At 42.8% G+C, this 27,922-nt stretch overlaps 1 protein-coding gene across 1 annotated transcript; it reads right to left on the bottom strand.

Annotated features, from left to right (window-relative positions):
• Positions 1-27,716, bottom strand: slc9a3r1b (SLC9A3 regulator 1b). The gene is made up of 6 exons (XM_040123294.1): positions 26,785-27,716; positions 8,804-8,974; positions 6,404-6,557; positions 3,688-3,731; positions 1,658-1,777; positions 1-1,524 (listed from the first exon to the last, which is right to left on the bottom strand). The coding sequence occupies exons 1-6, from the start codon at positions 27,382-27,384 to the stop codon at positions 1,387-1,389; spliced, it is 1,227 nt and encodes a 408-aa protein (XP_039979228.1). The 5' UTR covers positions 27,385-27,716; the 3' UTR covers positions 1-1,386.
• Positions 27,717-27,922: the final 206 nt, after the last annotated feature.

Raw genomic sequence — 27,922 nt, 5'->3', positions numbered from 1 at the left:
CTGATTTATTACAGTATAGAAATCGCCTACACAAGCTACAAAAAACTCTTCATATAATTAAATCATTCAGTTTTAAAATCATCACTTTTCTCAATATTGGACAAAGGCATAAAATCTAGTGAAGCACAGACATTCTTTTAGAAATACATGATCTAAAAGTTACATAATGAATGTTTTTAAGACATCAATAGAAATGTGTAAAAATCTCTCACAAAGCATTTTGCAGGAGCAATAAAAGTCTTCCATATGCTAAAAATGTGAAGTGAACAGCCATTCACAGTGGACTAGATGGCAAAGTAAGGACGGTATAAGTTAATCATAATAAACTGTAGTTCACATTTATTCAAAAGATGATATCAGGTATTCAGACAACGTATGGATAAACAGTGGATGGCATTGTAGCAAGACAGGATTAAGCTGAAATCACTTTTATTTCAGTGAGTGAAATTTATGTCAAAAATGAAAAAATATACATGATATATGATATATACATTCATTATAAGATAACCCACTTTAAAATAAAGTTCTTTCCAGTTTAAAGCCATCAGTAAATATTTCCCAAAAAATCACAAATGATTCCCAAAAGGAGTTTCATGTTAAAAAGCAATACGTTGTGTTTATCTTCATTTTTGGGATCACAAAAGAGCTCTAACATGTTATCTGTAAAAAAAAAAAAAAAAAAAAAAAAAAAAAAGTTAATTAGAGTGAATAACTACACAAATAAAAACATTGAAATAAATGACCCAAAAGTTAATGTATCTCAGTCCTGTGTCAGATGTTTGATCCCTAAACTGATGAAGTGAGTGAATTAGAGATCAACGATGCACTGATTGTCAGGCTGGTTTTATAGCATTTGGCCGGTCCCGTTCTCATTCTAACAGAAGACACTTTAATGTTTTTAAATGTTCATATAAAAAGGAGCGGGTCATTAAACGTAGCACGAGGATCGACTCCTCCTCATTTCCAAAGGAATCACAGACTGTCTGGGTCCACACACACACACACACACACACACACACACACACACACACACACGGACATACACACCCAAAATGGAAAAGATGCCCATGCATTCACAGGGCATAAATAACTACATACACGCATACATACACATTTTCAGCATGGGCCACTTCTCTTTCGTTGGCGTATGCATCTTTCATTGTTAGTAGCACATTATACATCTAATATCTGGGTTATAATACCATGAAGAGTAATAAGAAGAATGCTATATTTTACAGAATGGCTTGAATTTTATCTCCTGCCAATAGTTATACTCCTCTTTTAATGTCATTATAACCAATAAAAAAAAGGTATATCTTACGTCTCTTCGTAAGAATCACTATAATAACAATAAAAATCTGTGTGTGTCAGGTGATGTGAGGTGCCCTATAGGTTGCTGAAGAGTTCGTTTTTCTTGGTCCAGTCCATGGGCGGGGCTCTCTTGTTGGAGCGTTTCTGGTGGGCGAGCTCTTTGACCTGCTGCAGGCTCAGGTTGAGAGCTGGGATGGGATCCGTGATCGGGCCCTGCGCGAATGACAAACAGGTGGACGTAGGAGAAGAAATGAATTCAACATACTACCACCACAAACACGCTGCGCCTCGTGTTTTTTGAAATCGCATAAGCCCGTTTCGCGGCAGACCACTCCCCGTGACCTACCTCAGGTGGGGTGTTTGTGGGCGTGGCCGCGAGCGAAGTGTTGGACGAGGCGTTGGATGGAGAAGGGCTGACTGACAGCGTCGAGTCCCTCTCTGCCTCTTTGGCCCCTCTTCCATTCACCTGGGAACACAGACACTCACCAGCGTCACTTCATCACATGTACCGAAGGATTACAGACACTATTATCGACCCTTTCCCGAATCCAAACGAGCAGCAAGGGAGTCACTTTTGAACAAGTGCAAGGGGGGGAAACTGTTATCCTTTGTTCCAGACCTGCTGCAGTACCAGACCTCTCCACAGGGAGGTAGCCTTGGATTGGAGTTGGTTTTTTTTTTTTTTTTCTATTGCGCCAAGTTTGAAGTAACTTAAAAGCTCCAGCGAAGTCAGCACTTTCTCAAACTCAGCTCTCTAACACCTAATTCGTTTCATAAAAGCAAACCCAGCACAGTCTTTGTAAAACTTACAGCATAAAGAAAGTTAACAGTGATTCCTGAGTTCCTTTCTTGAGCAGTTTAACACAGTTAAACACGTCATATTAAGTGATCTGTGATTCAGTGGTGTGAGGAAGTTCACTACATCCGTGGGCTTTCTTTGGAATATATTTGGGGAGAGGGTCATGGAACCAGCAAGAAGCGCTCCACAATTTGTTGTGTAGAAGTGTTGAGAAACTCCTCCTGCTTCTCCTCTGAATTACTCATCGGATCATCCCATGATTCTCCTCTTCTGTCTCTCGTGGCACTTTGAGTAGGCCGATAAAGGTTGCGGGACGGGGCATTTTCACATCCTCTGAAGGCCTCGCCTGTCACCTCACAGACGGCTGCTGCCTGACTCCCCGCGCCCCTCCTGCCTCTCAGCTCCTCAACCGTCTGTGCAGCGTCTGTTCCGCAACAATACGTGGAACACGTAGCTTCGCTGCTGCGCCTGCAGCCCCTGAGTAACGGAGGGCTAAGCTCAGGCATCACTCTGCATCTTTGGCCAAACGCCACAGTGGACACAGTGGAGCTTCTTTTAGTTTGTGTTCTGGTGTCTTCAGACAAGTCTGGTATTATCTCATCTTATCAGTTATCAAAAGTCTAGTGTATTCAGCAGGGGAACAGGAAACTCTGGTAACCCGAGAGACCCTCAAAAAGCATTCCTGTGATGCCACTAAGGAGAACGTAGAAAGCGCACCCACACACACACGCTCACACACACACACACACACACACACACATAGTGTGTGTTTTTCTTGGAATATACAGTACAGAATTTCAAGGCAATGGCTTGACATTTTGAGAAAAACACAGTTATTCTCTTTCTGGTGGAGAGTTTGATGAGAAGATTGAGACAATTCCCATGTTTGTACGGTGAATGTGAAGACGACGCCAGCGGCCACGTCACTTAGCTCCGCATTGCCTCCTACAGTGGTGGTGGCCATTGGGTCTCTTTGGGATTACACCTAAATGCTACAGCATGAAGGTGCTACAATCTCTACGGCTCAGCTCACATGTGTATTCTTATTTTGTATATACTCTCTGTCCTTGGTCAAACCCTTTCAAATAATTCAAAGTTAATGGAGTACTAGCCGGGTGGGGTTTTCTACACCACACCATACAATGAACACCAGAACCTTCAGACAATCACAGGAAAGTCCACTCAGTACACGTCTCTGTGATTAATAACTCACTTCACCAGCCCCTCAGTTCTTTTATGTGGCAAACCACACCTGAAAAAAATAGGTTAGCATGTTACTTTCAAACGCTGTCTGACCTTGACCTGCTGGGTTGCAGTCTTTGCCACACAAGGAGCTACAGAGTATTGAAAGCAGAAGGCCAAACTATTATTGTCCTCCTCTCTGCCAGGAAGGAGAGGCTCCATCGGTGAAGAGGGAAGTGGCCGCTGTGGGAGACCGACAGCTCTTCCCACGCTTCAAAGTTCAAATCTTAGTTTTGGCTTTGCTCTAATGCAGATTTCCAAACCAAATGAGAGCTTTATACACTCTAAACCCTGCATTTCTCTTACTGTCTTAATGTGATGTACTTGAAGCTTACCTTCTCCTCCATTCCTCCATTAATGACAGGTTCCGGCAGTGGACCTGTAGACATGAAAATGACACAAGAGTCAGTCACGCAATCCAAAAACACGACTCTTTCCGACTCTCCGTCTGTCGGCATCAGTGTCTCACTGGCCCTGACTGAGTCATGACACCTACAGTCCGGTCCTGCACCGTCAGAGCAGAGAGCTCCACTCTGCAGCTCCTTCTGCAGCTCACCTTTCATTCCCCCAACACCTGCTCTATTACATAGCACAGCTGTGAGCAGATCATCTATTATTCACACATGGTTCATCCTCCTCCGATGAAGCCACAGGCCTTTTACCTATCAGACATCTGCACTTTGACCTTGGTTTTTGTTATAGAAATGCACTGACGTTCCCATGAAACCTTGCTTTCACACAAACCTGACTTTTGAGAGGCGCTAGCTGCAGACAGACATCATCATAGACATCTGAAGCATCGCTTACCTTCCATCCCTCTGGTCCTTAGCCAAAAAGTGTTTTTAGCTAATAATGCGCTATTATAGTAGATAGCAACTGGTCCTTCAGAGTCAATCTGAGTTTCGAGCCCTCCTTGGGTCTTTGCTGTGTGTGTGTGTGTGTGTGTGTGTGTGTTTTGTGCCCCTGACTCTGAGAGGAGCCTCTCCAGGTCCTAATACAGCTCCAGCTCCAGGCTGAGAGGCCACTCGGAGTGGGTGCCTTGGAAACCAAACAAAGGTTCTGGCCAGCCGGGCTGCTGAGAGAGAGGCAGTGTGTGTGTGTGTGTGTGTGTGTGTGTTGAAGTTAAGAGTCAGTGTAGGCAGGTGCCCTCTGAGTGGGCAGCATGTGAAGTGCAGGCAGTTACCTGGGAAACACCTCACTGGAATCTGTGTAACCCTGTAGGGCGTTATTATTTTTAATCCTGGACTGAAACACCAGAGGGTTTAATAGTCCAGGAAATTATTAAGAAACATCTGCCTCTCATTCAGTGAAGGCGGGTCCGTGTCTCTATTGCCCGTGCTACGGTTCACCGAGTACACAACACAGGGCATTTCACCCACGTGCTTACTAACAGTGGTGGAAAATCTCTTCGTACAATTACTCAAGTACTGTACTTAAGTGCAATTTCGAGGTACTTTACTTAAGGAATTCCATTTTATGCAACTTTATACTTCTACTTCACTACAATTCAGAGGGAAATGTTGTGCTTTTTACTGCACTACATGTATCTGACAGCTTCCATTACTTTCAGATGAATATGTTACATACAAATACATAGAAAATGTTTATAAAATACAACACGCTCTTTAAGATTAAACCAGTGGTGACTCTGAGTGGCCACTTGGAGTCTCTTGTCATGTTTCATTTGTCTGTGAGTTTCCTCCTCTAAACCTTTCTGTCTGTTTCTTCTAAATAACTGTTTGAGGCCAAAAGAGGTCAACTTATCCAACATTTCACAAAAAACAAAGATTTGAAAAAAGTCCAGAATAAAATCAGCAGTGATTTATTTATTTGTTCTTTCCTTTTCCTACATCATTAATTGTGTCATGATGCCTCACATTTATCTTGTGACCCTTTGGAGGGAGCTGACCCCTAAACTGGGAACCACTGGACTAAACTACTTAGCCTTGAACCTTTGTGCTGTTGGTCAGATAAAAATGAGACATTTGAAGACGTCACCTTGGTCACAGGGAAATTATACAGGGAATTTTTCACTATTGTCTGACATTTTATAAACTAAAATTGCAGTTCTAATTAAAACTATCTCTGTGCAGGGAGGCACACACACACACACCACTTGCCTGAAGATCAGCTGCCTGGCCGGTTCTCAAACACAAGAACCAGATCACAGACTGTACTAGGGCTCCCCCTGGGGGTTTTTGTTGAAATACCAGGAGTTGTGTGATGTCAGAGCGCCCTTGAGCAAAGCACTGAATGCCAGCTCATGGGATGACCATACATCTCTGTACAGAGGAGAGGGCAAAGAGGCGATCCCTTGAGTCAGGTTCATTATTAACTATGGAACAAGGTCCCCTTACTGGATATTTGCTGGAGCTTCCAGCCACATCTCCTGGTCTTCTTCAGCTAATGGAGTTATATACTCATATATGACTACTTGTTATCACATGATGGAAATGTTATACTTAGGTGATAAAACAACCTAACCATCTCTGCTGATGAAGGCCACAGGATGCAGTTGAAATTGATTTATCATTATTTCGGGTGTAGTTGCAATGTAATATATTCAAATGTTTGTGAGAGAGAGATCCGTATTTAAACATTCACACGTTAGAAAGAACACTTGCTCAGTGCAGTCTCAGTCCGAACTGTCTGATCTGATCTATTTATGTCTAAAAGATTAACTTTCTCCACAGGGCATCAACATGAGGTGGGGGGCAGGAAGTGGCTCAGTGTCTCTGTCTGTCTGTGTTTCTTGGCAGAGAAAGAAAGCAGGTTAGAGTGGGAGAAAGAGAGAGACGAAGAAATAAAGGGGAGAGAAAAGTAGAGCCACGAAACTGTGATAGATAGGAATCTGCAGGAAAGGAGAGGAGACAACGTCAAGTGTCTACAACATGACTGTAACTGCGGCTGTTGACTGGCAATGACACTGGAGTGAGATATTACGAGTTGATCGCAGTCTTCACTCCGTCCTCGCCGGGCAATAGCCGCTGGAAAGTAACTTGTACTGCCTCTAAGCGACGGTGAAATCGTCCTGTCTGTGTGTCCTCTCACCAGTCAGGTGGTCCGTGGTGGGGGCCACTCGGCACCTTTTGAAAAAGGTGTCCGTGTCAGGGTCCACCACCAGCAGCCGGGTCTCATCCCCACCGGCTTTAATGGCAGCCACTACCTCTGAATGCGTCTTCCCATCCACTGACACACCGTTCACCTGAGGAAGAGAAGAAGAGGTTATTTTAGGTTTTTTTTCTTTAAAAAAACTTGTAGCATGACTGGAAAAAAAAATCACTATTGTTTCTTTTTTTGGCCTGTCTGTCTTTTGTTCCCACACAAAAGTGAACAAACTGTTTTATCACTGTCAGGATTTCTTTCTCAATATTATCACTTTGTCTGCCAGAGGCTCCAGGGCAGGAAATCCTGTGTGTCCACACATAAATGCACGTACGCATGGACACACACACACATGCACATACACTTTCAACCCCTAACTTGGAAAACAAACTCCATAAAGGGCTCAGTAGCCTACTGTTAGTTAGTCCTTTTAATGAACTATTATCCCTCACGTTTACATTTTACTTGGTATTTCACGCCGTGACACTAACACAGCTGTACATTCTGGTCTATAGTAAGTCAACATGTCAGGTGGGTCCCTCCCAGACCAGCTGAGTGTTGTGGGATAAAATCACCATGGGAAAGCATGTGAGAAATGTCTCTAAGGTTGTGTGTGTGTGTGTGTGTGTGTGTGTGTGTGTGTGTGTGTGTGTGTGTGTGTGTGTGTGTGTGTGTGTGTGTGTGTGTGTGTGTGTGTGTGTTTAGGTCATAGGGTGGACCGGCATGTCTAAGCCGGTCCCATAGAGGAAGCTGGACAATAGCCGCTTGGCCTGTAACAGCAGTAACAATGGCTGTCCGCTCCCCCACAAAGCCCTGCTCCCCGGTGGGTGGTGTGGCCGTCTGGGGCCCTCTGGGGGACTGGAAACCCTTTGCAAGACTCTAACACGGACCTGAAACCCTGTGGTTCTTTACTCCCGTCGCACCCTCTGTCCTCATCCGCCTCTGATTCTTCTCCGTCAATCTTCTCCATTTCTTATACTTTCCCTGGAGTCACTCACAGTCACGTGCTGCGCGGTCAAGTGTCATTCAGTTAGGGAGTGAAAGGAGGCGTGCATGATGGTCCACATCAGTGGACACGCTGCAGCTCTGGTTCGACCATGTGTTAAAAAAAACTGCTGCACTCAATGAGTCAGAGATTGTTCATTGTTAGTTGTGTCTGCTTCTGCTTCTGATGGTTAATAACAGTGGGAGTATGATTGGTTGTATGTCTAGTAACCACATGGCCTTGTGGTTGTAAAATCTCTCTGACACATTGTAATTTTAGATTTTTTTTAATTTATTTTTTTTACATATACTGTCTGACCTAGGAGAAATATAGGAAAAATTAGGCTCCCTTACACACATGTCTCTCTTTAGGCCAGTCTACACTGTAATGATGTGGGCAGAGCAGACCCCAACCAGTTAAGAGGCTGATTACTCCCGTGTGAGGCTGCTTGCAGTGACAGTTACAACCACGTTCCCTGGGGGATTTAAGACCCCGACACACCGGCTGTAAGTTCACATCACATTCCTCCGAACACACAGTTAACTTTAGGGAGAAGACCCAACCATTTACACACTTTTGAGTACAGTAGTTACCAGACCTGTGGATTACTCAGATAATGTTTTTGTACTAATATACAACATTCTTATATAACCAGTTTCTCAAACTTGCACTTTGTTATGTTTATTTTCCATTATAAGACAGCAGAAAATATCTGACTATAATAATATCTAGGTACATATAAGGATGACATTGATGCAACTACAATGTGACCATGCCTACAATGTGTGATACACGAGTCACACTTTTTTGTGACTATTTTTAATTGTTTGACAGTTGTGAAAGTGTTAAGGGTAATTTATCACGACATACTGTATGCATGTCAATTGAATGATCGGATCACAGGAATCTTTCTTTTATTCTCTTGGTTTCTGTCTCATACTGTATAGTGTAGGTGAGGCCTGATTACACACCAAACCATTCTTCTCTATTTTTATCCCAATAAAAAAAATGACCACAGGCCGTCTAGATCGGAAGTATGGCAGACTAATCAGGATACACTATTTACATGGATATTTTTGGGTAACTATAAGAACTCTAATTAATTACTTCTAATAAAGACTACGCTGTAAAACTATTTAGGGTAGGTTATGGAGCAAAGTAAGTGAGTGAAAAGGAAACTTTCCCTAAAAAATGTTACTTTCATATAACCAAAATGTGACATCCTGTGCAAGGACTCCCAGACAAGGAAATCATCTTACCAGAACAATTATAATTTTCCTGAATCTCCCTCTTCATACACCATATTGACTTACAGCCCTGCATGCTCTCAAGGTACTCCAGCATTGACCTCATTAAAGTACCTGTACTATCCTGTCCTTGGCCAGCAGGCCTGCCCTCTCTGCTGGAGAATCTTCATCCACAGCTCTGATGTACTGGCCCGGCCGCGCCCGTTCGCTGTGCAGGTTGAAGCCGTATCCGTTCGACCCTCGCTGGATCACACACAGACGTGGCCGCAGTTCAGTACACAGCTCCTGAAAGATGCCACAGAAGAGAGAAAAGGTATGTTATTACACTGTAAGTGACACTCAAGTATATACCAAAACATTCCCTTCTAAAAATACCTCCACCATGGTTGTCTGTTCTGGAAGAACAAGAGGCACAAAGATAACAGAGAGCTCCAGTGAATCGTTAACCATGAATATAAAGCCGAGGTTGAACATGCAGGTGGCTGCTGCATGCTGATGTGTTGTGCAGTGTGTTTTTAACAATCATGAGTAAACTGAAGCTGCTCTTTGACTCCACGTGACTCCAACTGCTCGCCAGGAAGGAAGACAGCCATGGAGGCATGTGATTGGAGGTCTGCTGGTAGGTTTACAAAGAATTTAGGGTGGGGGTAGCTGGGGTCATGAGAGGAAGGGACCAGTTCCGGTGTGGTCTGCAGCCCTGCTCGATCGAGGCTCCGAGAAGGACAATGGAAGCTGGGCGTTGACCTTTGACCACCTCCCCTTACCCTGTACTGTCCAGTCCTGCTCTGGGATGGCAGGAAGAGTTAGAGCTGTATCGTCATCCAGGAAAAAACTGCGGCTCAATCCCAGAGCCTCCCTTCCGCTTTATGGATGAAGCAATTTCTTTATTTAGCAGAGGGGGAGCTTTAATGGCTTTGTCATCAAAGAGGTCAAAACCCAGTGTACAGAGCAACATACAGGAGAGCACACGGGACTACGCTGGTCAGGATAATCTTTGTCAGCGTGACCGAATCCGACCTGACACTCCCTCAGCATCAGAGCGTCTGCGTGCTCCCACCCTCTGTCAACTGAACACTCGAAGACAATGAACAACCTCTATAGATAAATCAGTGCGAATTAGTCACTTTCTAAAGGAAATACTGGGCTGATTGATAAAAGCCACTTAAAGACATCAGTGGACAAAAATGAACTGTGGACATTATAATAACTTAGGCAGTCTGACTCACCATTTTCTCTTACACACAACCTGACACTAGCAATGAGTGATTGTCCCTTCACTGTATTATGCAAGTCAATTGTTCTAAGCTAACACCCACACCCAGCATTCACATCTCTGCCAAGAATTAACTTGTCCCTTTTTCTCAGTAGAGCACTTGGGGGGAAAAAAAAGGTATTTTTTCCTCTTTGATCAACTGGTCCCATTCCCAGGAATAGCAGATGGGAAGCATAAGCAAGTTGAGAAGAAGATTTTATTATTTTATGGTCTATATTGTTTCTAATTAAACCTTTTTGAAAAAAGTAATCAGAATAAATGTAAATAAAAATCATCTGATGTGAATTCAGTAAACTGCACACACCCCACTTGGGTTTACCAGTACAGATGATCTGTACGGTGTCCCCCCATGGCCAAAATATTAGGGGGAAACATGATTCTTCCCCTTTTGGGGACATGTCTGTTGTTCTTTTCACCACCATTTTGTCAGGTCTGTGACCAGCAAATATTGACAGAACTCTTTCATGTACTCCTCAAATGCATTTGCTAGAGAATTATCTTTAGGTACTTGTTTTATTACAACTTTTTGTGATGGGTTACTTTTGGTTTAGTAGAATTTAGATTTCAGTTGAATGCTTACCAATCTAGCCGTTATAGGACCTGTCTGGAGCTAATGTGATGCTAATACAACATTTATGTAACTGTTAAATTACTGTCGGGATAGCTGTTGTGTATTTTACTTGTTGTGTATTTTTACTTTTAGTTTACTTTACTCTTGTGGAATTTATGTGTACGTTTACTAGATTAATTAAAGTGCTATGTTTACTGTTGATCTTTCACTGGTGATTTAGTGTTTCTTCATTGCATGAAGCACTAACCTATCTATCTAATTTGACAGGTAGTCTATACTTTTGTGAATCCAGTGTCTTTGTTACTGTACTAGCCCATTTTTACAATACCTTTGGTCTTACTACTGTTAATGAAATCTCATTCTTTTCTGATTTGTAATCACCATAGCTGGATTTGTTGTTCAATACCTTTTTGCTTCTAGTAAGCTGCTCAAAGGAAATCTGCTGTCTTCATTGGACAGATTTCATTTTTAATGAAAATCTCATTCTTTTCTGATTTGTAATCACCATAGCTGGATTTGTTGTTCAATACCTTTTTGCTTCCAGTAAGCTGCTCAAAGGTGATCTGCTGTCTTTATTGGAAGTGTGTTTTGCTCACTGCATAGCTTTGCACCTACAGGCATTGTAAGGGCAAAATAATCTTAGTTTAGAATGTTAGCATGCTAGCATGTGCTAATTAGCACCAAAATCAAGGTGGAAATGCTCTTAGTTTTGCAGATATTTGGTCATACACCAAAGTTTTAGACACATATTGACGCTAGATAACCTGATTGAATTTTCTTGCTCACGAGAAAGCCAGTTGCCTCGCAAGGTTAGACGCTAGATGAAAAGCGAAGGATTCACCAAAGTTATTAAGAATTGTCAGTCTGTTCTGATCGCTGATGCAGATTGGCCATCTTTGTGTCCATCTTTGTCAGGAGACCGCTGAGCATTGGGCGTGTGTGCTCAACATGTATCTGGTTGATCAGATGTGCTCCTAATAAGAGCTGTGCAGTCATCGTTACATCCTACTGGTAACTTTTACAAGTTCTTTATGTAAACAAAAGCGCAGACCAAACAGAAAAGTGCAGTGTTTTCTGTGAGTGTTTCTTTAGAGAATTAGAATGTTTATTATTACTGTCCTTCTCTCCTCTGAGAGGCTGATTTTAACTAACTGAGATTTCTGTCTTTTTACTTTAGCTACGTGATGGCAGAGTATTGCATAAAGTCTGATGCTCAACACACAACAAATTTACAAGGTGTTTTTCTTTTTGAATCATCAAGACACTCATTGGGTGCTCTGGCTGTCCTTAGGGATCCCTGCGCTTGGAGAGAGGGTGAGGGAGACCTTGGCACGGACAACAGAGGAAGGTTTGTGTTGGGAGAGGACTGGAGGACAGAAGAATCTCCACGCGGCTCTGAAATCTATGGAATCTGCTGAACATACACAAACCATGAGGGGAACCAAGGACACACTACTAGTCAAATGTGTGCTTGTGAGTTTGCATGTGTTTCTGCTGTACGTCGCTCGTATTACTTGTTAACAACATCAACAAATACAATGTAAGTTCTCTCTAATGTTACAGCAGAAATCGGATTCACAGTTAGGAAATGAGCTGCAGATATACTGGGCACATTAAAGGTGCAACCACAGAACATTCAGGAGGACATTCTGTAAATTACAAACTGATACTGTAACTCCTCCGCATACAATCAGTTGAAGCTTATGGCTAAAACAAAACTAGAAATACATCCTCGTGACTGTATGCCTACACCAGCCAGTCAAATTGCAGTTTACCTCCATATCTGTCCTGACCTATATAATATATGTATCAAAGACTTTTCAACTCTGCAGCACAGAACATCTAAACAATCAGCACAGTTTCAAGGTGGGCTCTCAAGATTATTGTCTCCAAAAGTCCAACCAAACGTGAAATATGGTCACAATCTCCCCTTCTTTTCCTGAGTTATGGTGTTGAATAATGGCCGGAAAAGTGCTTTCACATTATAACATTATGATTTCACAGTGAAGTTGACCTTTAACCTTCTGAATATAAAATGTCATCACTTCATCATTTTATCCTATTAGGCATTTGTGTGAAATTGTGTCATAATTAGCATATGAATTCTTGAGTTATGGTCAAAAATGTGTTTTGTGAGGTCCAAGTGACCTTTGACCTTTGACCTTTGAACACCAAACTGAAATCAGTTCATCCTTGAGTCCAACCGAATGTTTGTGCCAAATTTGACGAAATTCCCTCAAGGCCTTCCTGAGATCTGGCGCGCACGAGAATGAGACGGACACAGAGACTACCTGAAAATATTATGCCTCCAGCCACGACTGTTGCCAGCGGGGAGGCATAATAACATACTGAACTGCCTTGAACAACACACAAACCTGTGTTCCCTAATTCACACTGAGACTACAAGTACATTTTTGTTTCAGACAGACTTAACTTTGGCCTGAGGCCAGCTTAAGTCAGGAACATTTATATACTTCTTCTCAGACTGTGAGTATATGATATGTGGGAGGAAAATACAGACTAATTCATACTTGCGATAACTCTTCAGATTTAGTTTGGTTATAGTACGCTATAAAATACTGGACTCCCTTTTGTAGTGTGATGCACCATGCTACATGGACTACAACACCATTTCACCCGTGTAAAGCTCCTGTTCATGCTTGGGGAACTCAAAAATAATTTCCTATTTCTCTAACTAATGAAAAAAAGCTTCTGTGACCATCAAGCAAATAATTTCAATCGCACTTAATGTACCATGACATCTTGTTTGAGATTCCTGTTATTCATATTCCACACATTTCTGAGTTTATCACTTTAATATCAAAGTCACATAGTTTTCTATTGTGTGAAAAGTTCCTCTCGGCCCAGAAAAACAGTATCTGAGATCAACACACTCTCTCAGTGACAAAAACTTTCCCTCTGAGGAGGGAAGTGTTAAACAGGAACTGTTGACACATCTTCCCTCAGTACGCTTCCCTCTGTGCTGGCTCAACTTCCTGACATGAAAGAGAAATCAATATACTAACACACTCAAACATATGCATGAAAACACATATGCACACATGCACACTCTTACTAGTTATTAGTCAGCATGCAAAGTAATGTCCTTTATTTACAAAATGTAAATAAAAAACCCTTTAGTCTCCCTAGACAGACTCGAATGAAATCACTGTGCCTGACATCTCATAAACAAAGCCAGGCACCAACAAGCCCCTCTGAAACGCTGACTGGCATGACTAGCATGAAATTTAAAAAAAAAAAAAAAAAAAAAAAAAAAAGCAGGTCACATGTTCTCAGATTCCAAAGTGATGTCCTCAACAAACAGTTCAAAACCAAAACTCATTCATAGTCATATTAAAACACAAAAAAGCAGCATATCTAAAATTGGAGAAGCTAGACCCACCATTTTTCTGACCAGTTAACTGATTAACAGAATATTCTTTGACTCATTTTCTGCTTATTGATTAAACATTGTTCCAACACTAATCCCATACTATCTTGCAATACCTTATCAATACCAATAACACAGTACATCATTGATATACTGGCAACAGATATGGTTGTTTGTATTGAATGAATGCTTTCTGGACTAAATAGTACTATTAAAGTATTTGCTGTAAATTAAAGACATAGTTTGGCATTTAGGGAAATCTCCAAATTCTGTAAAAAAAAAAAAAAAAAAGGTATGGTACTTCATTATGTAGCAAGTAAATGCAGTATGTCCTCTGCACTCTAAAATGTAATATGACTATTTATGATTTATTTTTATCTTCAGCGACATAGATTGTGATGTAGTGTACATGACTGTCTCTGAGTATACTGTGTGTCATGATTCATCGTTATCCTGGGTGATACATTTTACTGTGATTACTGGCCCTAAGACACCGGTATAATTTTCAGTAACCCTTCGTCGTGGTTATTTAATGTTGAGCTGAGTTTTACTGTTGAGTCAATAATACTTTGCTTGGTATCAACTTGTCCACTGGTGTTAATATTCAACTAACAGTAGCTACCATTGCTGACACAGTAATAACATGACTTGGGTGGATACAAACTTAAGTAACACTGGACAGCTCAAATAAAGTGAGACCAGTTTCTGTCATGTAGAAAGCATTATTGCATCACATTTGTTTCCACTGAAGCAAAAGTCAAATTTACCAACTTCACTCTAACATCTGCTTCTGTTAGACTGCAGCCTCTTTCCTTTAGATACACCTTCTTTCAGGCAGCTAATGTATGAGTTTAGTTTCTATCTCTGCTGCAAAGACTGTGGCAACTAAAAATAAGCAGTTGCTTTGAATACCAATCACTCCAAAACAATACCAGACCCATTTTAATATTCTCAAAACACACTTCTGAGTCACAGGGCTGCCTCACGAAACTCACTGCATCTGCTGCTCCAGCTTCTCTATGTGTTTTTAAGATTCAGACTTTACAGGTTCCCAACCCAGACGTTGATGTAACCCCATTTTAGACATGTTTCTGGTTTTCCTCAGGAAGAAGCGATTACCTGGAGATAAGATACTGAGGCAAAATTGAACTGACAGGCACTCTGACCAAACTGCAGCACCTAAAATTACATGTTCTTGCTAAGATAAAAATCTCTTGACTCTAAAATGAAGTGCTGAATATGTGCTTTAAAAACACAGCTTTTTGAAACCTTTCATATTTATTTTTAGATTGTTATTATTAGCCCAAAAGTCCTTTTCTATCATGCCAGAGGTTGTTTTTATGTAGATATGAATGAAATGCAAGCCTAATGGTACATGTGATAAGGGATGGCTTTGCTAACTAATGCTAATTTTCTGTATCATGCTCACATTTAATGTTTGACATGTAATGAAAGCCAAACTAGTAAGAGCACATCACACAGACAACAAGGATGTAGATAAAGTGCAATGTTAGCAGCTAACATGATCTCAGTGCTAACATGCTGATTTTTAGCAGGTATAATGTTTACCATGTTCACCATCTATAGTTCAGCTATAGCTAGCTAATTAGCACCAAACAAAGTACAGGATGATGGGAATGGGATTAGTTTTGTAGTCCTTGGCGATAAACCAAAGTATTGGACAAACTGAACTATTAACCTAATGATAGATGAAAAGTCAGGGGACCACCACTATCAATGGCATTCACGCTCTGGAGACCATGTATGTCTTTACAAAATTTCATGGCTATCCATCAAATAGTTGCTGAGATATTTCAGTCAGAACCAAAGCTTTGGACCGACAGAAAGACCGGCATTACCATCCAGCGCCATGCTGCTAGCAACTAAAATCTATTAAATATTAGCATTTACATGAATGTTGCTCCAACCGAGCACAGGCAGACACTTTAGTCTCGGAGCTGCAGACGGGTGAGCATTTGAAAGGCCAGATTGGTTGATTTGCATCCTCTAAATCTCCTCAGGGAGTATTAAAAAGCAACCGTCTACCTCCATAATAACCATCCATCATGTTTATCAGTTTGTGACTCAGCCACTCGAAATTTGCTCCCGCCAGGCTCTCCTTCTGATTCAGTTCTACGGAAGACTGCTGTAGCCACAAGCAGTTCAGTGTCTGGCGTGGAAGGAGCAGTCTATGTGCGAAAGAGTGTGTGTGTGTGTGTGTGTGTGTGGGTGCAAGAGAGAGATGCCAGAGGCTGCAGCTCTGCGACTCAACCTGCCAGTTACTTCATATTTTCCTCCATGCTTGGGCAGACAAATGATGTGTAACTACAGGCCTTAATAAAGAAGCACACATATGAGACATCTAATGCTGTAGGCTTGTGTCATTCCTGCACAGCTCCTGGTCTCTGACTCAACTACCCCTTTAGTTTCACATACCCACAAAAAAAAGGTCACAAGCTGAAAATTTCCTATAATTACGCAAACACCTCACCGACGTATTTCAGCCTATGCAAACAGCTGCTTTCGACCGCTGATAACACCCAGTAAACACCTGAGTGCTGCAAATCATCAACTGAAACCTGTCACACTCAGCTGAGCTCTGTATGCAGATATGTCATCTAAAGCAGTCTCGCTTTCATTTCTCTGTATTGCCCTCTCTCCCTCTGCTGCTTGCTTCACCCCCACCGTCTTTCTAATAAGAGAGGGCAGCTCTCCAATGAGTTCGGCCTCTTTGATCAGCATAAAGAATAACCACCAAAGTGAAATATTGCCAAGCACCACGGTTACTCAGTGACATGACAAATCGTTGGCCTCCTGGTCCTTGTGATTGTCATGTGTAGCTTTTGACGGAGATTAACAGCCTCAAGGACAGACTTAATAAATGTTTGATGTGAACCTGGTTCCTTTTTAACCACCAACAGCACATGTTTTGTCCTTTTGAGTGTACGGAGCACACCGCTCTCTCAGGCAGGACGGGGGTGTTGGGTTTCAAGCTGGACCATTGAACCAGCTGCGAGGCAGGCAGAGGGGGGCATAAAGCACAGTAGCCCCCCCCGTTCCATTTGAGGATGGGACAAAGTGGCTCTACAAAGGACACCAAAGAAAGGTTCTGCTGAGAGTTCCCATTACAATAGACTCTTTAGGGGGGAGGCCTGAAAATAGAAAAGTAATGTCAGTCATCACAGCAGGGATACAGACACCGATAAGAAGAAATGCAGTGGTCTTGATTACCAGAGAGGCCTGGTCGTCCCTGGAAGATCTCTGAAAATGAGCTAGCAGGTTTTGCATTTGCTCATGGGGTCTTCGTTTTTAAAATCATCATTGCATTAGATCAGCCTAACGATGACTGACAATTTTTGTCCTATGTCTGACCAATGAGTCAACAAGTTTTATCTCCTCAGCCAGTCTTCCTGTCCCTGGCGCTCGGCCCTTGCAGACCTGCGCTTTCCATCGGGCTGACAACCTCTAGCGCAATTCCTCTATCACCTTTCTCGCACAAAAACAGTTTTTACTGTAAGAAAATGCATTTAGAGAAAGAGGGGAAGGCAACACAGAAAATAAAGAAGTTGAAATAATTGAACACTGAGGGTTGAGTCTCACAAAGCAGAACCTAATTTTTACATTCAAGCAGAAGTGACAGCACGATGTGGCCACACTCAGAATTACATTTACCCGTGGCACACTGTATGAGCAAGAAGTGTTTCATTATATCAACAATTCTATCTGAGCGATTTAGTCAGATAAGACCAATCTAATGTCTAATCACTGGTGTTGAGCTTGCAATTCAAACATCGCCCCAGTACCAACTATATGTAGCTCTTTTTCTGTGCACTTTGAAATAATTTAGTGATTCTCTACATTTCCCAGAACGTTTGTTTACCCAGTTACCTCAACTTGACTTGTTGCGTGCAGCTTTTAGTGGAACATGCAGGTGGAGGGCAGTAAAGATGGCAACAGAATTAGGAGGGGCAAAAGACTGATAGTTACTAGTCAAGAAAAAGTTGTGCCCCTTACTCAAAACATGCCTTGTGGCTGTGTTGCATTACAGAGAGTACTCTCGATTGAGAAATGTACTGTATATCTAAACTGTCTTTTGTGATGGATGCTGCTTGGGTGACTGGTACATGCACATACTTGAATTTACCAATAGATGTAAAATGTAAAATAATGAATCTGCTTCTATTTGTGGCTGCACAGGAAACATGTCAACATCACTGCCCGTCATCTACTGTTTGTTTTTTGGTATCCATGGAAATAAGAACAAGATAAGAAGATACATAAAACTTTGGTAAAGTGATGGCAGTTTGCAGCAAGAAAAAAAACCCACAAGAGTCTGCAGTCACGCTAGCAACTCTATGAGGCTGCACTTTCGGCACATTGTTTTGAGATACATGCTAATGTCAGCATGCTAACATGTTTAGAAGGCATAATGTTTTTCATATTCATCATCCTAGTTTAATGTGTTAGCATGCTAAAAATCGCTAATTAGCACTATACACACAGCACAGCTGAGGCTGAAGGGAAAACCTCCAGAGGAAGGTGCCCAGGAGGAATCCGGATGAGATGCCCAAACCACCTCAGCTCATTCCTTTCAGGAAAAAGGAGCAGTGGCTCTACTCCGAGCTCCCCCTGGATGGATCTGCAATCTCATTGTTTCAGTCACTACCAAAAGATCAGAACCCTAGTTGAGGGCTGGAACATAGATAGATTGGTAAATGGAAAGCTTTGTCTTCCGGCTCAGCTCCCTCTTCACCACAACAGTCCGGTACAACGCCTGCATTACTGCTGTTGTAGTCTTTAGTCATTAACCAAGGTATTGGGCAAACTGAAATTTTGATGGTACTACAGGGAAAGTCAGAGGACCACCAAAGGGCATGGCCAAAAATATCACCACCAACTGGTGTCTGAAGTATTTTGGAATTTCTTTTTTTCCTACATTTCCTTAGTTTGGTGCCCTTTAAGTGAATGTAAATATGCACGCCATCAATGTACTTTAATTTGCTGTCTTGGTCGTACCCCACGTATGGCGTCTCTGTCTTATACAGTGGGAAGGGAGGTGGACTGGGGGGGGGGTCTATTTCAGTGCAAGCAGCGACTCATTTCCCCCTCCAACCCCGGCAGGGCGCGGCCCTTCAGCTCATTGTCCGGCTGGGGTGGTGAACCTTCAGCAGAATGGAGAGGGAAATGGAATGTGGCATTGTAGAGTCTCCATCCACTATCCCATGAGACCCAATCACACACAACCCCACCACCCACCCAACACACACACACACACAGGTTCCACCCCTGACCTGGGCCACAATGGCCTTGGCCATGGGGACTGAACAGTGGTGCTGTTGTTTGAAGCGACGTCATTGAAGAGATTCAATGAGAGAAAGTGCCGTGATCTGCAAAGATGACATACCGTGATATCTTGCCGCCATCAATTATTTGTTCCATCTCTGATCAATAGAGCAATATAATGTTCTCTTGTGATGTGGTGGACATCTTTATCTTTCCTTCACTTGAGATGTAACTTGTACCTTCTGGCAGTTCATCCTTTCGCCAGTTTATGACTGTCTGATATTTAAACAATGGTACATACTGTATGACCTTGTGTTTGTATAGAAAGGCTGACACCAGGGCATCCTGGAGGCTTAGGGATTTCAAGACGTTGACCATGTAATCACAACGTCCTCAAGTCTGGCTGTGGCCTTGTTCCTTGTCCCCCCGCCTCTTCTGTCTCCTCTCATTTCCTGTCATCGCTCCACTGTCTGCTGTGTAATAAAGGCAAAAATGCCCTGAAAACCTTTATAAACTGCGTGTCCTAAATCTATCCCACATACTCACACACAGTGTGTGTTCACACTGCAAAACAAGTGGGCAAACAGTATGCATAGTAAATACGGTAGATTTTAGAGTGGGTGTGCTGTTGGACGCTATTCCCCCGCACTGTAATGGAGGAGCTGCTCACAGCTGAAGTAGCAAAACCTCTAGATAAAATCTTAGAAAACAAAAATATATTTTGCTTGCTCTTTAAGTTTAATTGGCAGTGACATTCCAAAGTCACAGTTTGACTGATGTCTGACTGCAAACCACTGTGTCATTACCGGTTAGTATTCAGCAGTTAAGTATGTTGATTATTTTTTATACGAACTGCTAAAACAGTATACTGTGACAATTACTATGTATTATATATTGTATAGAATTAGGGTGTAGTATGGATTTGAGACAGGCTGCATTACCCTATAAAATTCTAAAACTGGCAACTCTTCCTAATGACAGTATACAAAGTATGTGGTAGAGTTTGTCCCTTTAGTTTTTTTTAATCATGTTAGGTTTCTTTAGCTGTAAATAACACGCTGTATGTTCTATGAGTACTGATGTGTTTATATTTTTTCCTCGTACGTGACTGTCTTGCAAAACACTGCAAATAACATGATTGCACATGTGGTGATACCAGCGTTATCATGGGCAATGTTTTATGATAGAATTGTATCCTGAGTTTCCTTGTGATTCCCACCCATAAAGCATACAAAAAACATCAAACCCCTACGAAAGCCACTGGACAACAGGCGTGTGTCTGCAGTTACTAAACTCACAGTACCACCTAAACAGAAAGAAAAAAAATACGAGAGAGGGATTTTGATAAATGCAACATAGCATAAATTATACCTTTTCCTAATCTTTATTCCTACACTACAGTACAGTTTCAATGTATTTCTTTTAATTTAGCTGCTATTAATAAATAACATGAATAATGATCAGTTCCCAGTGTTTCTTTGGAATATCTGATTTAGTGAGTATGACTAAGGAGGGTGGGAGATATCAATAAAATCTTCGAATTACAGTATATGTATTTTTTCGGGCTGTAAAAATCATGGTTGACTGAAATCATACCTATTCTTCAAAGAATCAACTGGTCGCGGGGGAAAATAAATCTGCACGATATCTTTGGGCTAAATAAATCGTCTACAGTGCACTGAGTGCACTCTAACTGGTGGCTTTATTAGCCTAAACGAATTATAAATACATATAAAATCCTGGTATTTGCAGCGTAACATATTGAAATATGCCAATTCTGCTATGTTCACACTCAAAGCCTCAAGTATTAAACATGAAAGTTGACGGAGCATCCTAACGCAGGTAGTATGAAAATACTATGTATGAAATTCAAATTGAAAAATTTTTAAAGAATATAAAGAGTCGGTTTTTGGCAGGATAAATACCTAACAAATTACTACATTACATTAATACAAATATCCTGTAAAGAGTTTGCAGTGTTTTGGGACAGATTAAATGTAAAAGGGGTTAAAGGGATAACTTTAACTTTTAATGTTAATAAATTTCAGTCATTTTTCAATCAAAAATGCCAAACATTCTCTGTTCGCACGTCCTAAAATGTAAGGATTTCTTTGTCATAACACTGATCAGCCCAACATTAAAACCAGTTACCGGTTCTAATGTTGTGGTTAAATGGTGTATATATACAGTATACAATAAACGTTACACACTTGTAATTGTACTCTTAGTTTCTCATAAACAAACAGGGATAAGGAAACATGTTACACGTATACATTCACAAATCTAGTCAGTTTATTTTGTGAGTTGAACCACAATGGAGCCCCCGACACACTCCGCCCTGTCTTGTCATGAGGACAGTTTCCCCTGAAACACACAGCCCGACAACCAACAAAGGGCAGGGGAGGGAGAGGTGACTCCCAAACTTTCTCACACGCACATGCAAGTACATACAAACACACACACCGACACAAGCACATACACGAATGTGAAAAAACCCACGCTAAACAAATCTAAATGTAACAAATGCCCAAACGTGTAGGAATGACTCATGGTGTGTATCCGATCCTGTCAGACAAACACAATCACACGCAGTCCATTACCGAAGCACAGCCTGAACAAGAACTGGCTTTGTCACAGTGGCTTCAATGGTAACAAGCAAACACAGCAAACTCTCAGCTGAGGATACTGTTTACTTTGAACCATGATTCAGAGTCTATTGCTGGAACAACATGCTATTGAACTAATGTCTCTTACATTTGCTGTTTATCATGTTTTAATTGCAGGCCCCTGGCTAATACTTTTGAATGACACACAGCGATGATGAGGCAGTTTATCTAGTCTTTATGCAATAGTTTACTGTGCTACAATGAGCTGCTGGACCACTGAGTTTAGGCCGGGAGGGGGGGGGGGTGAGAGGAGGATCAAGACAGTGAGGAGGGGGAATCTTCCACCAACAATGACAGGAAATCAGCAGAAACGTCCTGGGGTCTGTGCACAGTCCAAGACTCCCACAGACACAGCAGCAGGCAGCCAGAAACACAACCCTGACCATCCTGGCTCAAATAGTTACTATAGGTGCGGTCGTTTCTGCCTCTAATGCATGACAAATAATCATCGAACGCTAACGTTTATTCTATTAACAGAGAGTCTTATCCACAAGCTATTCCTGGAGGCATTACATCAGATATCAGTGAAATAGTTAAATGTAAACTCCCAAATCTCGAGTAATTCTACCCTGTTGAACAACATATGACAGAACACAGACAGGAATGTCACATGGATATGATGTTAATCTCCCTTGTGCCATAAATTACAGACAAATATTCAGACCCTTCACTGAATAATTCCTGCAGAGTTCTGCCACTGAGGGAAAAAGCATTTGCTTGTCGCAACAGTGAAAACACATGGTTTGTGTTCAGGCAACACACACATACACACACACACACACACACACAACACACTGACTGGACTGTTAAAGTGAGCCATGGAAAGCCCATAAAAACCAGTTAATAAAATCACTGTCAACCCAGTACACTGAGGGCCGTACAGGGGAGAGTACACAAATACAGACTGAATCCCTGCACACAACAGCTTGAGGATGATTTGTTTAGGGACAACACGTCGTGCCATGCAATTAAGGGAACCACGCTTTGCTATGTATTGCCAGTGAAAAAAGCCAAGCATGTGCGGTGAAAGCAGTGGAAGGCCTCGGGCTCTTTAATATGTAGGTTTTTATGTGAATGTGCAAATTACAGGAGAGAAGTGACAACCAACCTAATTTCAGGCCTCTACGAGTGATTTCTATCTATATACTGTAGAATCATGTAGACTGAAGGATACTTACAGTGACTTCCACACGTACTGACTCTTGGCAAGACTTTACTGCGTAGCAGATCTCATCTAGCCACAGTTAGTTTCATCTGACACAAGCGCACTTCCTCTCCTGTAATTAGTGATTAAAGACAGGCCTATGTAAGCAGCCCGCGGTTAAAAGGAAGATTCCCAAAAGCTTCTCACCCTCAAACTCTCTGAACGAGTCACTGACGAAAAAGCAAGAACAGTGTGATTAAGCCAAAGCAGCTCCTGAAAAATACATTTCAGTGGTTTAAATACAAAACGAGGTGCATTTGTGTACGAAATACCCCTCCATTTTATAGAGCTTATTGGTGTGCATTTTTACAACAAACACAGTGTGATGGTTGGCTTTTCCTAATGGGCTGCGACTAACGATTGTTTTCATCAATTAATTAATTAATCTGCCAATTATTTTCTTGATTAGTCGATTAATTATTTAGGATGTACGATTTATAACAATATCGAAGGGAGAGAAAACCAGAAAATCATCAGATTTAAGAAGCTGGAGTTTTTTGTGTTTGTGCTCGAAAAATAACTCAAAAAAATAATTCAACAATCAAAGAAGTTGCGTTTAAATTTTCTGCCAATCGATGAATCAAGTAATTGAGTACTCGTTTCAACTCTAATTTTGATTTCAATAAGAAAGAAAAGACACAAATGTAAACTTGTTTCCATAAGTTTTTCTCTGGTTGAGCTGATGGATCTAGATTTGCAATATGAGCTGAGTGAGAACGTCCGCTGCTATTTCACTGCACTCCACAGTAGAAGAGTAAAAATTTTACTGCCTGGTAAACTAAACACCGACCTTTGGAACCGATGATGTGTTTTTGTGTGTTTTGTTCCACGATGACGACAGTGGCTCTTATTTTTTTCCTGGGCCGCACTCCATGTTTTGACCTTCATCACTGCTCATCCATTTTTTCGCACCTCCCCTGCGCTGTCTCACTTTCGCCTACCTCCATCCTCACACATACATACACTCCACATGGACTGCACTCTCATACACACACACACACACACACACACACACACGACATCAGCGTAACCATGGCAACCTTGAGCGAGGCTCCTCGGTTTCCGGAGAGGGCGTTGTTCTTCGAACCCTCTTTTGTGTCGCTTCAAAGCCGAGGCCAGACAGGCAGCGTGCGGACGTCAGTGTGACTGCTAAACCAATGCTGTGTGCGTCTTCCAAGGCTGTGCATGAGTGTGTTTGTGCTGCGTGAGCTTTGTGAGGGTTTTGTGTGAGTGTGTGTGTGTGTGTGTGTCATTGGCCAGGCTGCTCGGGCATAGGAATGCCGGACAGGATGTAGGGAGAAAATTCCAGAAAGAGTTGAGTCAATGCAAAACACACCCTGAGGTGCCACTGACCGTAACATAGATACACAGCAGACTCTAAACTGCATCCCTCGAGTCCAATTTACACTCTCACACACTCTACTGTATCTTCATGTGTCCCTATGTGACTTTCTCAGTGTCTGAAATCTTGATTTTCTGCCAGCTGAGCCCCCATATAAGAAAGAAGTTCCCAACTAGACCTACTGCTCAGCATGTTTTGAACTGCTCTTTGCTCCATATGTCAAACTCTGGATCCAAGTTCTGAAAATGCATGTGTTAAGAGTTCTATTGTTGTTTGTTTCAACACCACTTCCCTCTGGGTTGCGTGCCAGCGTGAATTGTACTGCCACAGCTCCATTAGGCCATCTGTGGAGAGTATCGAGAGTAAACACAGGAACAATCGCTGTATATTCCGAGCACAAACAACACGACCCAGCAGTGCTCAAGTGCTGTTCACAAGTGTGGACTGAGTGAGGAAAAAAACATTTAAATACCAAAAACAAAACTCCAAAAGGCCCTGCACGCTCTGGATACGTAACAGCTGTCATTACGCAGTTATTCTGAAAAAAAAAAGGGATGTAAAGAGGCAGCGAGTGGCCACCTATGACAAAATGTCCAACACTGCACTGAGTGCTGACAATGTGGCATTTCAGCTGAGGACATTTATGCTTATGACATTAAGGACAGAGACTTTGTATTTGCGAGCGCAACATCAGTATGATCCTTCACATTTTTTCCTCCTCAATACCGCTGAAGGCTTTCTTACAAAATAATCGTAAAATTGTCTCTGAGAAAAGAAAAAAGGAATTGGGATATGATGAACTCGCAGGCAGAATGATTCTTTGTGCACTGCAAGGAGAGTTAAAACGACCAGATGATTAATCAATTAGTCGATTCACAGAAAATTAATCTGTCACTTTTATGAAAATCAATTAAGTCGTTGTTTAAGTTGTTTCGAAATTCCAGCTTCTAAAATGTGAATATTTACTGTTTTTCTTAGTCTTGTATGATATTATACTGAGTATCTTTGGGGTTTTGGACTGTTGGTACCACTCTCATGTCGGTATGGAAAATATGAAGCTACACCCGGTTAGCTTAGCTTAGCATAAAGACTGGAAACAGGGGGAAAAAGCTAGCTCGAAATTTAACATGTTACATCGTGTTTGTTTAATCTGTAAAAAAACAGAAGCGTAAAAAAACAACTTGTTATTTTACAGAGGATTGTTTGCCGGACTATTTTTTGGGCCAGGTGCAATGACTGCTTTTATACTGCTTTATACTACTTTTATACCTGGAAAATAAGGGATATTTATATCGCAATGTCATGATAACCGACACTACAGGCTACATCTTCGTTTGCTATCGCTGCCAGCTGTGCTCTTCTTCCCACCTCACTCCCGCTTACAGTAATGGACCGAGGAGGGGAGTCGGGCACGGACAGAAAACAGCCTCGGGGGTAAAAACCCAGGATGCCGCAGCGAAGGGGACAGATGTTCCGGACTGGAGAGACCCTCCTCTCCTCAAGTGCTTTCTAATGAACCCTGGTCCTGAGGTCACGGCCGTGACAGCATGGCAGGAGAAATTACGAGGAAACACAGCAACAAGTGGCCACTGCGGAGTGAAACTGCACCCATAATGTTTTACACATGAAGATCAAAGGTTAAAAAAAAACCCTCTTTTTGTGAAATTCCTTTCAAAAAACGACACTAAACTATTTCCTGTTGTTTGTTGTGGATTGTTTAGCAATGTCAGATATTTTGTTATAGTCATCTTCTACAGTACACAACACAAAGACACAACACCATGTTTTTTTCCAAGTGTTTTCCCTGTGTCCTTTGTGCAGCCTGTCATTGTTGCTGACTTAAGGCTCAACTTTATGGCATGAGTGTAATAACAGAAGAGAGAAAGGCCTCACATTTTCAAGTGACTGCTCTTTGAGACACAATAAGGCGGCTGCAGAAAAAGAAAACCAAACAAAACCAGTTATTTGAGAGGATAGTCGAGCAATCGTTTGTGGCTTTTCAGACTGACTGAGGGGTCACGGTCTAGTTTGGTCCCTGTTTTCATATGACCCCAAAGCCGAACCAGGTTTTTTTCTGCCCTCTCATCCACAGCAAACGTCCAGCCAGCCGACCCTGCCCCCAGCCTTGCAGCATCTGCAGCATATGGGTGCAGCTTCCAGTGTTAACCATGACACAGAGCACCTATTCTCTGTAGGAAATCCCTTCCTAAGTAATGCATTCAGTGGGGCACTTTTAATGGGAGTATTTGCATTGAAAGCACTCTTTGTAACTAACAGTGTAGAGCGGGAGGAAAGGCATATGAAATGGAGAGGTGAGCCGCGATGCAGAAGCCTTTTCCCTGCACTTCTCTGAACTTTGACTCACCTTGTCGGAGTTGATGCTCAGCTTCTTCTCGACGTGCTCGTGGATTCCTCCGTTACTGTCCGGGACCGGCGCGGACTTTTTGGGTGTCACCTCCTCCTCCTCCTCCTGCTGCTGCCGCTGCTCCTCCACCACCACCAGCACCTCTTCCTCCTCCGTCTCGTCCCGCTTGGGGTGCCGCTCGTCCCCGCTCTCCGTCCCGTCTACCTCCCCAGCCTCCTCCTCCGCCTCCTCCTCCTCCTCCTCCTCGTCGAAGGGTAACGGGACACCGTCGGCGACGTACTCCTTCAGACACTTCATGTTGTGTTTCTTCAGCAGCTGCTCCGTGTCCGGGTCCACCACGATGAGCTCCAGCCGGCCCACGGTGGCCCGTATCCGGGACACGACCTGCTGGTGGCTCTCGTTCTCCACGTCCTCCCCGTTGACGAACACCAGCCGGTCCCCGGCGCGGAGCCCCGAGGTCTCCGCCGGGCTGTCGGACTCCACTAACCGGATAAACTGCCCCGTCTTACCCTTTTCCCCGTGGAGGTGGAAGCCGTAGCCGTTGTCCCCCTTCTCCAGCGTGCACAGCCGGGGCCGCAGATACTGGCTTTTGCTCGGCATGGTAGGCTTCGCTCGCCTTCACACTGCTGCTGCCGGTGCTGCTGCTCAACCTGTTGCTCGTTCACTGTGGAAATGACTAGAAGACCTGCTCAGGATGCTGCCGAGGAGGGGGTGTGTGAGAATGAGTGGTACCCCTTAAAAAAAAAAAAAAACACCCAACCCCCGCCCTCTTAGGGAGATTCGTCCGTGGGAAACGGTGCTGGTGTTTGTGCCACTGTCACCGACGAGTAACTGTCTGAACTGATCGGCACACACCTGGCGTGATCCTGCGGCGCGTCTCCTTGCTGTCAGACCTGCCCGTGCGCGGAGAGGGTCCTGAGCCCGGGGACTGAACCGAGCGCTGGTCGAAGTCGCTCGGCGGTCGCCCCCTTTCAGCCGCTGTGACAGGAGTGGAGACGCCACTCAGGAAGAGGGAGGCGCGTCCAGGGAACGGCCCCGCTGGCCGCCTCGTGCGAAGTGGCGACGAACGGGGGGGGCGCACAAACCGAGGGCCGTCAAGGAAAACGCGTGGCGCGGAGGGTCGGGAGACCGGACAGAA

The sequence above is a fragment of the Xiphias gladius genome, chromosome 3 (assembly GCF_016859285.1).
Source record: "Xiphias gladius isolate SHS-SW01 ecotype Sanya breed wild chromosome 3, ASM1685928v1, whole genome shotgun sequence".
NCBI lineage: Eukaryota > Metazoa > Chordata > Actinopteri > Istiophoriformes > Xiphiidae > Xiphias > Xiphias gladius.
Note: the sequence above shows the minus strand (reverse complement) of the source record. Positions and strands in the feature narration are given on the sequence as shown.